This window comes from Labeo rohita, chromosome 16 (assembly GCF_022985175.1).
Source record: "Labeo rohita strain BAU-BD-2019 chromosome 16, IGBB_LRoh.1.0, whole genome shotgun sequence".
NCBI lineage: Eukaryota > Metazoa > Chordata > Actinopteri > Cypriniformes > Cyprinidae > Labeo > Labeo rohita.
Window position 1 is genome coordinate 28,943,663 of NC_066884.1, and position 14,049 is coordinate 28,957,711.

At 36.3% G+C, this 14,049-nt stretch overlaps 1 protein-coding gene across 3 annotated transcripts in view; it reads left to right on the forward strand.

Annotated features, from left to right (window-relative positions):
- The first annotated feature begins 3,090 nt into the window (after window positions 1-3,090).
- The window catches only part of trak1a (trafficking protein, kinesin binding 1a), a 54,357-nt gene continuing 43,398 nt past the window's right edge, over window positions 3,091-14,049 (forward strand). Inside the window, exon 1 of one of the 3 annotated variants that reach the window (XM_051131073.1) lies at window positions 3,091-3,291. Coding sequence is in view for 2 of the 3 variants with exons in the window: in XM_051131069.1 (XP_050987026.1) it covers window positions 13,422-13,425 (4 nt within the window). In the remaining variant the exon portion in view is untranslated. Of the gene's footprint in view, window positions 3,292-13,157; window positions 13,426-14,049 lie in introns of those variants that run through there. The other 2 variants (XM_051131069.1, XM_051131074.1) reach the window with 2 other exon arrangements.

The window sequence follows — 14,049 nt, forward strand, 5'->3', positions numbered from 1 at the left end:
AAGATAGGTAAATGTTATATAAATTGTCACGTTTTGTTATATTGCAGCCTTATGTTAAACTGCTTTAATTAGTTTTTTCCACATCAGTCTACACTCCATACACCATAATGACAAAGGACAAAACAGGTTCATAACAACTTTGCAAATTTATTAGAAATAAAAAAAAAACGTAAATGATTCCATTGCATAAGTATTCATACCCTTTTCAGGGACACTTGAAATTTAGCTCAGGAGCACTCATATTGCTTGTAGATGTTACAACACTTTGAGTGGAGTTAAACTGTGGCAAATTCATTTGAATGAGTATGATTTGGAAAGACACACACCTCCCAGAAAAAGTCTAACAGCAGAAAATGCATATCGGAGCAAAAGCCCTGAGATCAAAATAATAATAATAATAATAATTCCTTGCGAGGAAAAAAGTCAGAATTGCGAGATAACATAGGTAAATGTTATATAAACAGTTACAGGTTTAAATAGTAATTCATGCTGTAACTGTAGGGCTAATATAATATGTCCCGTATGAACTGCAAATTTGTATGTATTTTTACGAGGTGGCTAATTCGTACAAATTTGTACGACCTCACTCGTAAGATTTGTCTAAACCGTTTAAACATCTGCATTTAGCTTCAAATGGCGTCTTTGATGATAGTTAAAATGATTTGGATTCCGATTCTGATGTCCAAAAGCACAACAATATTTTTCTTTCCTTTATTCCATGGATTTTATCCATTTTCCTCCACTTGTTACCAGTGTTTTTCTGCCACCACAATGTGTGTGCAGCTGCACGTGACTTAACTGTGACGTCTACTCCAAATTGGTCTACTGGCATGCATCCAGTTTTGTCCCAACTGTTTATGCTCACTTAAGACTTAACAGACTGTGTTTAAATGAATCTTGTGTGCTTTTGGCAGTTTAAGTGGAATACATTATGGAAAAGAACTGCGTTCTGTGCACACTTTAGGTTAACACAGAATGTAGCCTGTTCAGCATTAATATATTACTAAATTCATATGGTTTTTGTAAGTGAAAACTGGAATGGAAGCCAGAATCTATTCAAAACTACCTGTTTTCCCTCTATTCTCAGCTTGTTACGCTGAATAGCGTGATGCTATTTGGAGCAAGTGAAAACATGCGGCCCAAGGTTTTACTGCCACTTTTTAGATATTCAGAGTACAAACTGTCCTCATTCATTCATTAACGTGTTTATAATGTACTTGACCTTTGCACCAAGTTTCACCACCTCATCAAAAGTCATACTGTTGATTTACAAAACCTTAAAAGGACTCAGTTTGCATTTAGAATGCTTGTCTGAATTAGGCATCCCTCACAAAAAGTCAAAATGATGCATTAGATTGGAAAAGCCAGGAGAATTTCCACAGGATGATGCACTGTTGAGAATCATTAGGAAGGGATAGTTTCAATTGTGGTTCTGTCAGATGGTAAGCTTGAGCGAACACTCCCGTCATGGTCATGTTCCTCATGGCATTGTATTACATATGAGTTCATAATTGGCTGGGATAAAGAAAAAGGACTAAGAATGGACACAAGTGCTTTCTGTATGGAAAAATCTGCTCTCATGGGTGTGTTCACTGCCAGAAATCAAAATCTATGAGTCACATTTTAATTTTTCTAGTCTAGCCTAAAGAGAAATGTTATTGCAGTTCCACTTTTTTTTTTTTTTTTTGTAAAACTAGTGGATCTGTTTGTTTTAAATTTGCTAGACCCATTTTTAAACATATGAAGATATGTATTTTAGTTTTCTAGTTTTTAGTTTTTTAGTTTTCAGAAACCAAAGATGAAAGTGTGGTAACCTTTAAAAGAATAGTTCACCCAAAAAAGAAAATTCTGTCATCATTTACACGCTCATGTTGTTGCTGTATAATGTTTTCTTCTGAGTAACCCTAAAGATATTCTGCAGAATCTTGATAACCAGATAACACTTTTGTCACCGTAGACTTCCATTTGTATCCAAGAAACAGAGACCTTTTTATTTTTCCTCAAAATAGCTTCTTTTAATGTTCCAGAGAAGTAGTCGTACAGGTTTAAAAGGATATAAGGGTAAGTAAATGATGAATGAACTTTTATTTTGAGGTCAGCTGTCCCTTTAACTAAAACAAGTTCTAACTTAATCTACACGACGCAGTAATTATGCCATAATTACCTTAATGCACTTACGATTAAAGTCTAAGAGGCAAGGTGTTTATTATAGTTTTAAAGCAGAAATGTCTGGTTTGTCTTGTTAAAACACTTAAATAAAATTCTTAAGTAGAAAATTGTGTGCTATTTGGGTCATAACGCTTATCTATAACGTTCAAGCATTTTTAGGTGGGTGAATGTCTAGTAATGCATGATCAATGCAATTCCTGTGGATGGATTTGTAGATATAAACAGTCACTGCCAGCTTATAAAACCAGCTAGTTTGTTTATGTGTGTGTTGGCTTTAACACCAGGATTGTGTGCCTGAACATTCTAGACCATTCAGGGATACATCAACAAACTGCATCATGCTTTTATGTTTATTACACACATGTTTCTCTAGCATATCCATTTAGTAAGGTTAGTTGTAACCTTATCAGCAGCAGTCTTTGTTAGCACTCCACTGCTTTGACAGTGAATTCTGCTGTGTTATGGCCTTGGTTGACCAGGGCTGGGATTGATTGCTGTAACAAACAGCTCTGGCAGACATGGCAGTCCTAATGGCTTTGTCTGGCACTTTGTTGGTTTGGGGTTAACTGCTGATCCCAGTACAGCACTAAATCACAAGACTGATTAAATGGAAGTGAGAGCTGAAAGCAGTCTGGTTTCATTCTTTCTTAGTTAAATGAATTGTTGTATTGATTTGAAGGTTTTACTGAGAATCTGTGGTTTATGTTTATGCAAATTTCAACAAATGTTTACATGTAATGACAAAAAAATGTAATTGGCGTTACATCTCTTACCTTCCTCTTTCTCTCCAGATCCGTTCTTATCAGAGATGCTCTTGATTTGCTGACATAGAGTTAACATTAATCTGCCAGACGGCCCATTGGACTGCTCTGTCTGGGCACTGCCCTATGGCTCCTGGGGTTGACCCGTGAAAAGCAGTCAAGCTGGACACCGCGGCATCGCCCCCCACTGCCACAGCCTCAGCCCTGCCCGTCCCGCTCTCCCCCTGGAGCCCTCATCCTCACTGCCAGCACCTGTGGAACTCACCCACCACTGCTCCAGACGACCAGGAGGAGCAGTATGTAAGTGAAGCCACTGCCAATGATGCTGCCAGGATTTGCAGAGATGCAGAAACCATCACAGGTAAAAATGTGCAAAGTTTGGGACTTTTGAAATGCATTAGGTCAATGCTATGGAATGGCATGGTTTTCTGTATGAGTTTCTTTTTTCTGTTGAGCACAAAAAAAGATATCCTGAAGTATGTTTGTAACCAAACAGTTTTGGTAGCCATTGACTTCCATAGTATGGAAAGAAATATTATGAAAGTCAGTGGCTACCAGCAATTACTGTATTTGGTGAGGGACCAAATGTTTCAACATCATTTCACTTTTTGGCCTGTTTATGGAGTAAACCATTCTTCCGTGCTGTGGGGGGCTGGTTTTTAGCGGCAGGGACACACATATTTACACACATAAAAAACATTGTGTTTGTGTTTCATAGTCCATGTAATGTGCCTTGCGAAAGTATTCATACCCCTTCTTTTTTCATATTTTGTTATGTTGCTGCATTATGTTAAACTGCTTTACTTTTTTTCCACATCAATCTACACTCCATACACCACAGTGGCAAAGTACAAAACAGGTTCGTAACAACTTTTTAAATTCATTAGAAATAAAAAAAAAACTGAAATGATTCCATTGCATAAGTATTCATACCCTTTTCTGGGACACTTGAAATTTAGCTCAGAAGCACTCATATTGCTTATAGATGTTGCAAATTCATTTGAATGAGAATGATTTGGCAAGGCACACACCTCTCAGAAAAGGTCTAACAGCTGAAAATGCATATCAGAGAAAAAATCAAGCCCTGAGGTCAAAATTACTTCCTGTAGAGCTCAGAAACAGGCTTGCGTCAAGGCACAAAGCTGGGGAAGAGTTCGGAAAAAATTTTGCTGCATTGAAGGTTCACAGAAGCAAGTAGCCTCGATTATCCATAACAAATAGGACTCTTCCTAGAGCTGGCCTCCTGGCCAAACTGAGCAATTGATGGAGAAGGGGCTTGGTTGGTGACCGAGAAGCTGATGATCACTCTAGTTGAGCTCCATGATCATATATGTAGATGGAAGAAACTTACAGAAAGACAAACATCACTGCAACACTCCACTAATCTGGGCTTTATGGTGGTGTGGCCAAACTCAATCCTCTTCTCAGTGAAGACACATGAAAACCCACCTGGAATTTGCAAAAAAACACCTAAAGGACTCTAAGACTGTGATAAACAAGATTGTCTGGTCTGATGAGCCTCAATTCCAAGCATCATGTTTGAAGGAAACCAAGCACTGCTCATCACCTGTAGAGTACCATCCCGAAAGTAAAGTGTGCTGGTAGCAGTCTCATGCTGTGGGGCTGTTTTTCAGCAGCAGGGACTGAGGGACTCGTCAGAGAAGAAGGAAAGGTCAATGCACCAAAATATTTGGATAGCCTTAATGAAAATCCAGTCCAGAGCATTCAGAACTTCAGACTGGGCAGAAGGTTAATCTTCCCACAGTACAAATACCCTAAGCGCACAGCTGAGTGGCTTATAGACAACTCTTGTGAATGTTCTTGGCTTGAACGCAATCAGATTTTTCTGGAGAAACCTGAAAATGTCTGCCAGCCACCATCCAAGCTGACGGAGCTTGAGAGGTGAAGAGGTAAGGCGAAGAATAGCAGATAATTGACAGATAGTTAAGGGTATGAATACATATGCAATGTACCTTTTACATTTCACGTTTTATTTATTTTTTTTTAAATAAATTTGCAGTGTTGTCACAAATCTATCTTTTGCTTTGTCATTATGCTGTATGGAGTGTAAATTTATGTGGGAAAGAAAAAGTAATTTAAAGCAGTTTAACATAAGGCTGCAACATAGGCTAAACAAAACGTGAGAAAAAAAAATGAAGGGGTATGAATACTTTTGCAAGGCACTGTATGTGCATCACTTTTGGAAGAAGTGAGAAATTTAAATGTTTTCTTACTGAAAAGTAACCTTTCTGAAAGACGGAGTGACTCCTACAGTAACTCCCCTCGGTTTTTCAGCATGAGTAATGCTGTACGGTCACCCTACACACAGACACACACACATACACAGACCGCAATTATTTATGAAACTAGGCCACTTCAAGAGTCATAACGTTTATTATCTGTGCTGCGTGATTCTGAGCCAGCGCTGATGCCTGAGCTGTGCTGTCGTTAGTGTCATGTTTCTTTAGGACTGGTGCTGGATTCCGTTGTTGACATCTTGATTAGTATTATTATGTGACACATTTAACTGGTTTGGGTCAGCAGTAAAAAACTCCTAAATTATTTCTCTCAAGACTGACACAAACTCTTTTTCTCCTTGGTCATATGTTTGGAAAGACCCGATCCACTAACTCTCTCTCAGAGTCAGAAGTTTTCCACTTGGACTGTTAAAAATAGCTGTTGTCTGGCTGGGATTGTGGCTCTTTGTTCCAGTGCTGTACAGTAGAGGTGCGCAGGTCTAGCATTTAGAGTTCAGTGATGGTATGCAGACCGTTCTGGCTCCACTTTGTCGATACTGACGTAAAAACGTCACAACACCAGCTTTTTTTTTTTTTTGCAGTAACATACCAAGTACTGAGCATTCTTGCCAAATGAGTGCGTGAAAGCAATGGCCAGAGGCATTTAAAGGCAAAAAAATGTATTTTTAACTAGTGTAAGCAATTTTAACTAGCGTAACGGACCATGTCATTGCGTCGCCTGCCAATGACGTCATACACCCTCGAAAGAGGAATCTATCTCAACAAGTCCAAACTCTTATATTCTGTCGCTGTTTATTTTTAGATATAATAATCAATACTTAAAAACTTGCATACAAAACTTTGTTGTGTCTGAGCTGAGTTAGAAAGGTTTTTAACGGTCTACACTGATGGCCTAATCTAATCTGGTTCGCTAAGCATTTAAAGTCCTTGCCATGAGTCAACGTTCATGACTAGCATGTACATCTGGACTGTTCAGTACTCCTTATTTTCATTGTAGCAGTACATTTTCATCAGGTAAAAGCATCTCGGTCCATCTGTGCAGTAATGTATGTGTGTGTGTTATGCTGTTGATATATGGGCAATAATACAACAGTGCATTTGCGCAGGACTGCACATCCAACTGCTTTCACTCCATTCACTGGAGTGAGATAAATGCCTTACACCAAATTAACGTAATTGGCAAGTGTAACTGAATTTTTGGCACCGGCTTTAGGCTCTCGTAGTTTTTCTTGTCGCCTCCTGGAGACACATTTTGTGAGGCCTTGACAAAGAGGCTCTCATGTATTTTCTCTGCTCGTCTTTAAGGGTTTGTAGTTGTGTAACCCTATTATAATTATGTGTGATGAGAATTTAGACTGGAGATGACTGTTTTTGGTCACTTCCTTCATTTATAATGTCCCCAGAGAGAAGGAGAGGGTGGGAAAGAGACCTCGGATCACTTACGTTTTTTAATCACAACAGTTTGTCAGTGTTTACTGTTTTATGAAGGGTTGAAGTCTTATTTGTCCAAATGCTGTTTTAGTTGATTCCACAGTTCAGTCATGTTTTGTGAAAGTACCTTTAGAAGAATTAAACATTCATTTAAAGAATGATCTTATCGATATGAATTTTAATATGCATCCTTAATGGTGACTGAGATCCCTGGCATTTGAGATTCTTTCATGCATTAAATGAATTAGGTGTGATAGGTTGGTTTTATCTAAGGTGAATACTTGAGTTTTAATCACTAACTATGGTATAATTCATTCAGGGCCTTCCTGAGATTTCCTCTGCTGTTATCACAGACTGTCGGTTGACTGAATTTGCATAGTGGAAATACTAGGCTGCCATTTGTTCCTGCTCCTGACACATAGTCTTTAATGAAACAGTGAGAAGCTTCCTACGCACTGCCTTCTAAAATGTACTGTTTGCCAAGATTTTAAACTCTCACATTGTTTTACCACTGTAATCATTCACGTAAACAGATTTCAGAAATAGAATAGATTACATTTTCTGATAAAAATGTTAAGTTGTTGTGGGTGATTGACAGGGTGTGGCTACTGGGATTGGTCTGGGTATTTAATATGTTCAGAGTAGTCCTACATCGCTGTTTTACTTTTTTTTTTGTAAAGGGCATTTGACCTTCTTTGCACGTTCACTCTATAAACACTAAGTCGGTACTTCTGCAACGATGAAGGGCGATTTTGAAGTTAGAGGAGAAAATGAGATGTGAGTTTTTCTACATACCCTAACTGTACTGAACTGGAGTACACATGCACATCACAGAGCTAGACAATATGAGCATTTGTGGTTAAAAAGTGTATAAATTTAAATTTTTTTTTAGAAAATAACCAACCGTTTCACTAGATAAGACCCTTCTACCTCGGTTGGAATCGTTTGGAGCCCTTTGATGCTGCAATTTGTAAGTTCAAACTCGTGGGCACCATAGAAGTCCACTATATGAAGAACATTCCTGAAATGTTTTCCTGAAAAAACATAATTTATTTACGACTGAAGAAAGAAAGACATGAACATCTTAGATGACAAAGGCGGCGAGTAAATTATCTGTAAATTTTTGTTCTGGAAGTAAACTAATTCTTTAAAGCTGGAATGCACTGCTTAAATCTGTGATAAAGGTGCTGTGTTGTATTCCAGTCATTAGGGTGTTCAGGTGATTGTTAGTCGGTTGCATGGTGGCCCAGGTCAAAAGATCTCACCCACATGTGAGATACAGAGATATCTCGATTTTGAACTTCCAAAATGTAGTTTAAATGCGGCTTTAAACAATCCCAAATGTGGTTATAAACGATCCCAGCCGAAAAAGAAGGGTCCTTCAACTTCGAAATCATCCTACATCGCTGTTTTACCTTTTTTGTTACAAGTGTTTGATCTTCTTTGCATGTTCACTTTGCAAAGACTGGGTCGGAACTTCTGCAGCGACGTAGGATGATTTTGAAATGATTTTTGAAGTTGAGGGAGAAAATACAATTGGAGTTTTTATGCTTTATTTTATTTTAGTTAATGAATTTTTTTATGGTTTTAGTTTTATAAGCTAAGTAATAATGACTTCAGCCAGCTTGATAATACATTGCTTTGAGGAAATGTGGAAGTTTGGTGTGGTTTGGATTTTGTGGCCAGCCCTTCCTTCATTCAAGGACATGGCAGACAATGAATGAGTGTGATAATCACCTCACCCTCCAGGCGGCATTGTGTTTTCAGTGTTTTGCTTTCGTTTGTGATAAGATATGACGGTTAGAGTGTTGTAGTGCTACAGGCAGCACATTAGCATATGAAAAGCTTTAGGACACCTAACCTACTTTTCTGTAAACTGGCTGAACAGAATATCAAGGCACACTGCCATCTAGTGGATGTGCAGGGAAAATGGTAATGACCGTTGAAGTCACATTTTCACACATTTTTACAGCAGTTCTCAGACAGTGAGCACTGTAACCTTTGGTTACTTGCTTTATTTAGTAACTGTGTGAGATACAGCAGCCACACTTGTCTAAAGAGCAGCCTTGTATTTTATCTCTTAGCTAAATAGTTCAGACTACTAACTACTGAAGGTCAAATTGAGTAAATGGTGACATGTTTTGTGTTTGTTTGGTTCAGACAGTTTGCCAAGGTCCTCCACATAAAATGAAGCATACTGTAGATGTAACTTTTGAGCTCTGTAATATTTAAAAACAATATACTTGTATTGTCGTTAAATGTCACACTTTTTTAGAAATGTTATTGCTTGTAGCTTTTAGTGTTTTATTTATTTACAGTTGAGGTCAAAAGTTTACATCCCCCTTTCAGAATTATTAAAAATGTTACTTATTTTACCAAAATAAGAGGGAAAATACAAAATGCATGTTATTGTTTATTTAGTACTGAATAAGATATTCCACATAAAAAATGCTTACATATAGTCCACAAGAGCTGAATTTATAAAAATGACCCGGTTCAAAAGTTTACATCCTCTTGATTCTTGATACTGTGTTGTTACCTGAATGATCCACAGCTGTGTTTTGTTTGTTTGTTTGTTTGTTTGGTTTTTTTGTTTAGTGATAGTTGTTCATGAGCCCCCTGTTTGTCCTGGACAGTTAAACGCCCTGCTGTTCTCCAGAAAAATCCTTCAGGTCCCACAAATTGTTTGGTTTTCTTGTATTTTTGTGTATTTTAACCCTTAACGACATCGACTGCATGATTTTGACACATATGCAACTATTACAGAAGGTTCAAACGCTCACTGATGCTCCAAACAGAAAAACCATGCATTAAGAGCCGGGGTAAAATCTTTTGAACAGAATGGAGATGTGTACATTTTCATTCTTTGCCTAAATATCATATTTTTTCATTTACTACTGCCTGTCAGAGGCTACAGAAGATAGTTATATGTTTCCCAGAAGATAAAATAAGTTAAATATGCCCTGATTTTGAATTCAAAGCATCGTGTTTCCTCGTGTTTCCTTTTGGAGCATAAGTCAGTTTAAAACTTCTGTAATAGACCTCAGTGTGAAAAGATGGATCTCAAAATCACACAGTCATTGTTGGAAAGGGTTCAAATACACAAAATGCTGGAAAACCAAAATATTTGTGGGATCTGAAGGATTTTTTTCTAAAGAACTGCAGGCAGTTTACCTGTTCAGGACAAACAAGGGACTCAAGGAGATGTAAACTTTTGAACCGGTACATTTTATAAATTCAGCTATTATTTTCTCTTGTTGACTATATGTAAACATATTTTATGTGAATTATCTTATTCAGGTCAGTACTAAATAAACAATAACATGCATTTTGTATGATCCCTCTTGTTTTGGTAAAATAACATTTTTTAATGATTCTGAAAGGTGTATGTAAACTTTTGAACTGTACATCATATTACATCATATATTAAGTAATATTCATATATATTTATTTCTACACACACAAATATGTCACTTCCTGGAGGATGATGTTACCTTGTTAAAAGGATATTGTATTTTTTTGTTTGTTTGTTTTTCAGCCTAATCATAATTGCAAAAATCACTGCACAGTGTTTTAAAGTCTTATGTGAATGTCATTTATGTTGTTTGTGTCACATGATGTACAACTGTGAGATGTTGCAATATTAAATGAACCTGTCAAGCGGTCTGTACTTCGCTCTAGTAACACTATCATTAGTGTTGCAATGAAACACTTAACATGTCAGACACCAGTTATTCTGACCCTGACCACATTTTCATGTTCGTTTTAATTTGTTTACATGTTTAACTGGGTCAAGTCAACACTCATTCAAGGTCAAGTACATGTGCATGTTTGAAGGTTAATGCAGTTGTATAGTCAAATACAGTTGCTGATGTCATGATGTCATGCTGCCTGTTCTGACTCACAGAAAAGATTGTATCAGAATTCCCAAAACAAAGATACTGTTTGTCTGTCGTTGCCATAGTAATGTACCACTGTTTGTGTGGTTTGCCAAGGCTGTGCAAATATTATAGGGAAGCGCAATATATCATATTGGTTATTTCTGCTTTTTAAGCTTACAAAAAAGTGTGGGAATGGGATTGAGGTATGACCCAGGACAAATCTGAACGTTGTTCCCTGTGTACTAATAGCTCATTTGTTGAGAGCAAGTACTATTGTGCCATGACTGCAATTTTATTAGCAAATCTTCAAAATGTATTAGAGATTTACTGTGAGATGGTGTTACACTTAAATTCAGCAGCTGTCGTCTGCCATCTGATTGGCTCCTTCCCAAAGATTCCCATTCATCTCCTTATGGCAGTCATCTGTCCGTGTGTTGCGCCGCACGTTGGCGTTTCCCACATGTCTTCTCATGTACTTATTGCTGAGTCATGAAAAGCTTTTGTCCTCAAATAAATAGAGAATGCATTAGGATTTATTAAACCAGTACTTTAGGAAAATAACCATACACTTTCAACTGTCCTGTTTTAACTTATTAGCTTGTAAAATGCTGTCGGTACTTAGGTACTTATAGGTGTCTAGGCAATAAGGTAATTTATTTTGCTTAAATAGTGTTCTCTATCAGGTAATTTTCAGAACTGTGTGCTTACCATCTGTCGGCCATGTCATGGTCACATGCGAAGCTAAAGTGCTTTTGAAATCACTCTGGATAAGAGTGTCTACTAAAAACTGTACCTTGACTGTAGAAGTATCTAGTGTAAGGTTTGTTGTATGCGTGTTTTCAGCTGTTCAAGAGTAGTCTACAGCTTGTGGCCAAAAGTTTCACCTCGTTCTGAACTTCAGTTCTAACTAAAGTAGCAGCCTGTGACATTAAACCACCTTGACATTCTCTGTTTGACTTCTGCTTGAGCAGAGAGAGACAGGGAGGGAGAGAAGTTCTAGTTAGTGAAAGTTATTGCTATAAGACTGCTGCAGAACAGTTTAATTGCATGAACTGCATGCATTTCTTTATATTTATAAGGAAAATACTATATATATATATATATATATATATATATATATATATATATACAGTAGTAAACTTTTGAAGTGGATCAGAAGAGTTAATCAAAGTTGTCTCAAAAGAAGAGCGGGTATTGTTTTGATGAAAGGTTTTGATCCACTTTAAATGTTCACTACTGTATATCTGTCTTGCTTTTACTATTATATTGTCAGCATAACAATTTGTGTGAAAAGAAATAGTATTTATAAATGGTTTAATATTAATAATTATTATAATAATTGTAGATGACCTTCTGTGCTTCATGGTTAAGGCCAAGTTGTTTGTCATTACAGCATTAGAGTTTCTTGCTCTTTAAGGAGCAAGAAACTGCGTTGTACTGCCTTTTTTATTTTATTTTATTTTGTTTTGATTTGTTTTGTTTTGTTTTATTTTATTTTATTAAACCTTGCATTTTATGCTTTGAGTAATTTTGCCCTGGTTCAGAATTTTTCAGTCATTTCCTATGTGATTCTTTGTGCAATTTTAGGTATATTTGTGTATTTATTTATTAAACACGTGTTGTTTAAATATGTGTTTATATTACTTGCATATTATTTGAGCATTTAATAATATATATATCAAAAGTTTTCACTCAGTCAAAAGTTTTTGAACAGTAAGATTTTAATGTTTTTTATGTTTTTTTTTTTAAAGAAGTCTCTTGTGTTCACCAAGCCTACATTTATTTGATCTAAAGTACAGCAAAAAGAGTACAATTTTAAAACATTTTTACTATTTAAAATAACTGTTTTCTATTTGAATATATTTTAAAATGTAATTTATTCCTGTGGTTTTAAAGCTGAATTTTTAGCATCATTACTCCAGTCACATGATCCTTCAGAAATCATTCTAATATTCTGATTTGCTGCTAAAAAAAAACATATTATTATTTATTTATTTATTTATTTATTTATTTGACGAATATAACGTTCAGAAGAACAGCATTTATCTGAAATAGAAATCTTTAGTAACATTATAAATGTATTTATCATCACTTTTGATCAAATGAAAGCATCCTGGTTTCTGAAGGATCATGTGACACTGAAGACTGAAGTAATGATGCTTTGAATGAATATTAAGCTTTGATAACAGGAATAAATTGCATTTTAAAATATATTCAAATAGAAAGCAGTTATTTTAAATGGTAAAAATATTTCACAATATTACTGCTTTTGCTGTATTTTAGATCAAATAAATACAGTCTTGGTGAGCAGAAGAGAATTCTTTAGAAAAACATTAAAAATCTTACTGTTCAACGTTTGACTGGTAGTGTATTTTGTTTTGTTTTTTTTATTACAATAAAATACTGTGTACATTCAAGCCATGTACATATGTACCATTATTGAGATAGTTGTGTTGCTGTCTTTCCCTCTTACACTCACTGACACAGTCAACAGCTGTTAAATTACTAGCCTTATCTCTGAGCCAGTTCCCCCGAGGCTGTCTAACTTCCTGCCTAACACACGCCCCCAAAAGCCCCTGATCTGCAGCCCGTTTTGCATGAAGTACAGTAAGTCACATATGTTTTTTAATAAAAAGGAAAAAACTGATCCCGGATCAGGAGGACAGGAACAATGAGCACTGAAGCTGACTGGCCTGAGAGAAATTCAGTCTATGTTTAGTGAGGGGCCATGTGACTGGTGTCATCGGCATGCCTGACATGGCTGGGCTGTGTCCGCGTTTGCTCACTGCCTCCTCCCTCGTCTTTTCACTCTCCCTCTCTTCCTCCCTTAACTACTCATTCTGTCGACGCCGTGTCTGATCCTGAAGAAGTGGAAAATGTAAGTTCGGGCGAGTGAACAGAGAGCCCATGCCTGCAGCACCATGAGTGAGTACTGCTGTTCTTCACCCTCACTGAACTTTCGCTCACTATCAGAGTTTTTATCAGCAGTGTCCGACTGTACAGCTGTAAGCAGAGATTTTATATCAACGACCTTCTGTGTTTCAGGGTTTAGGCTAAGTTGTGTGTATTTAGGGTTCATTTAATTGTGAGTTCGTAAGTTGTACTACCTTGTAACAAAAGTCATGTTGGAGTTTTTGATTCATGAGTAATTTTAACTTGGATTACAAAGTTTCAGTCATTTTTTGTAAAATTCTTTGTATATTTTTTAGACACTCAGTGTAGTTTTATTTTTATTTTCATTTTAAAGATTTGATACATGCACACATATAGTAGGATTTAAAAGGCAGTGAATTAAAATGTAAATGAAAACCTTTACTACTTTAAAAAATGACAAAATGGCTTAAAACTATGTATGTTTTGAGCTAATACAAGCATTTGAAGGAATTTACTTGACAATTTTGTAGTAGTTGGCACTATATAAAATTCTGCTTTTTACGGTAATTATTTTGATATACTTTATATTTAAATATTTACATATTATTTAAATATATATGTATTTTATTCCAATAAAATTTATAATTTACAAACTGGACCCCATTGTACAGTATG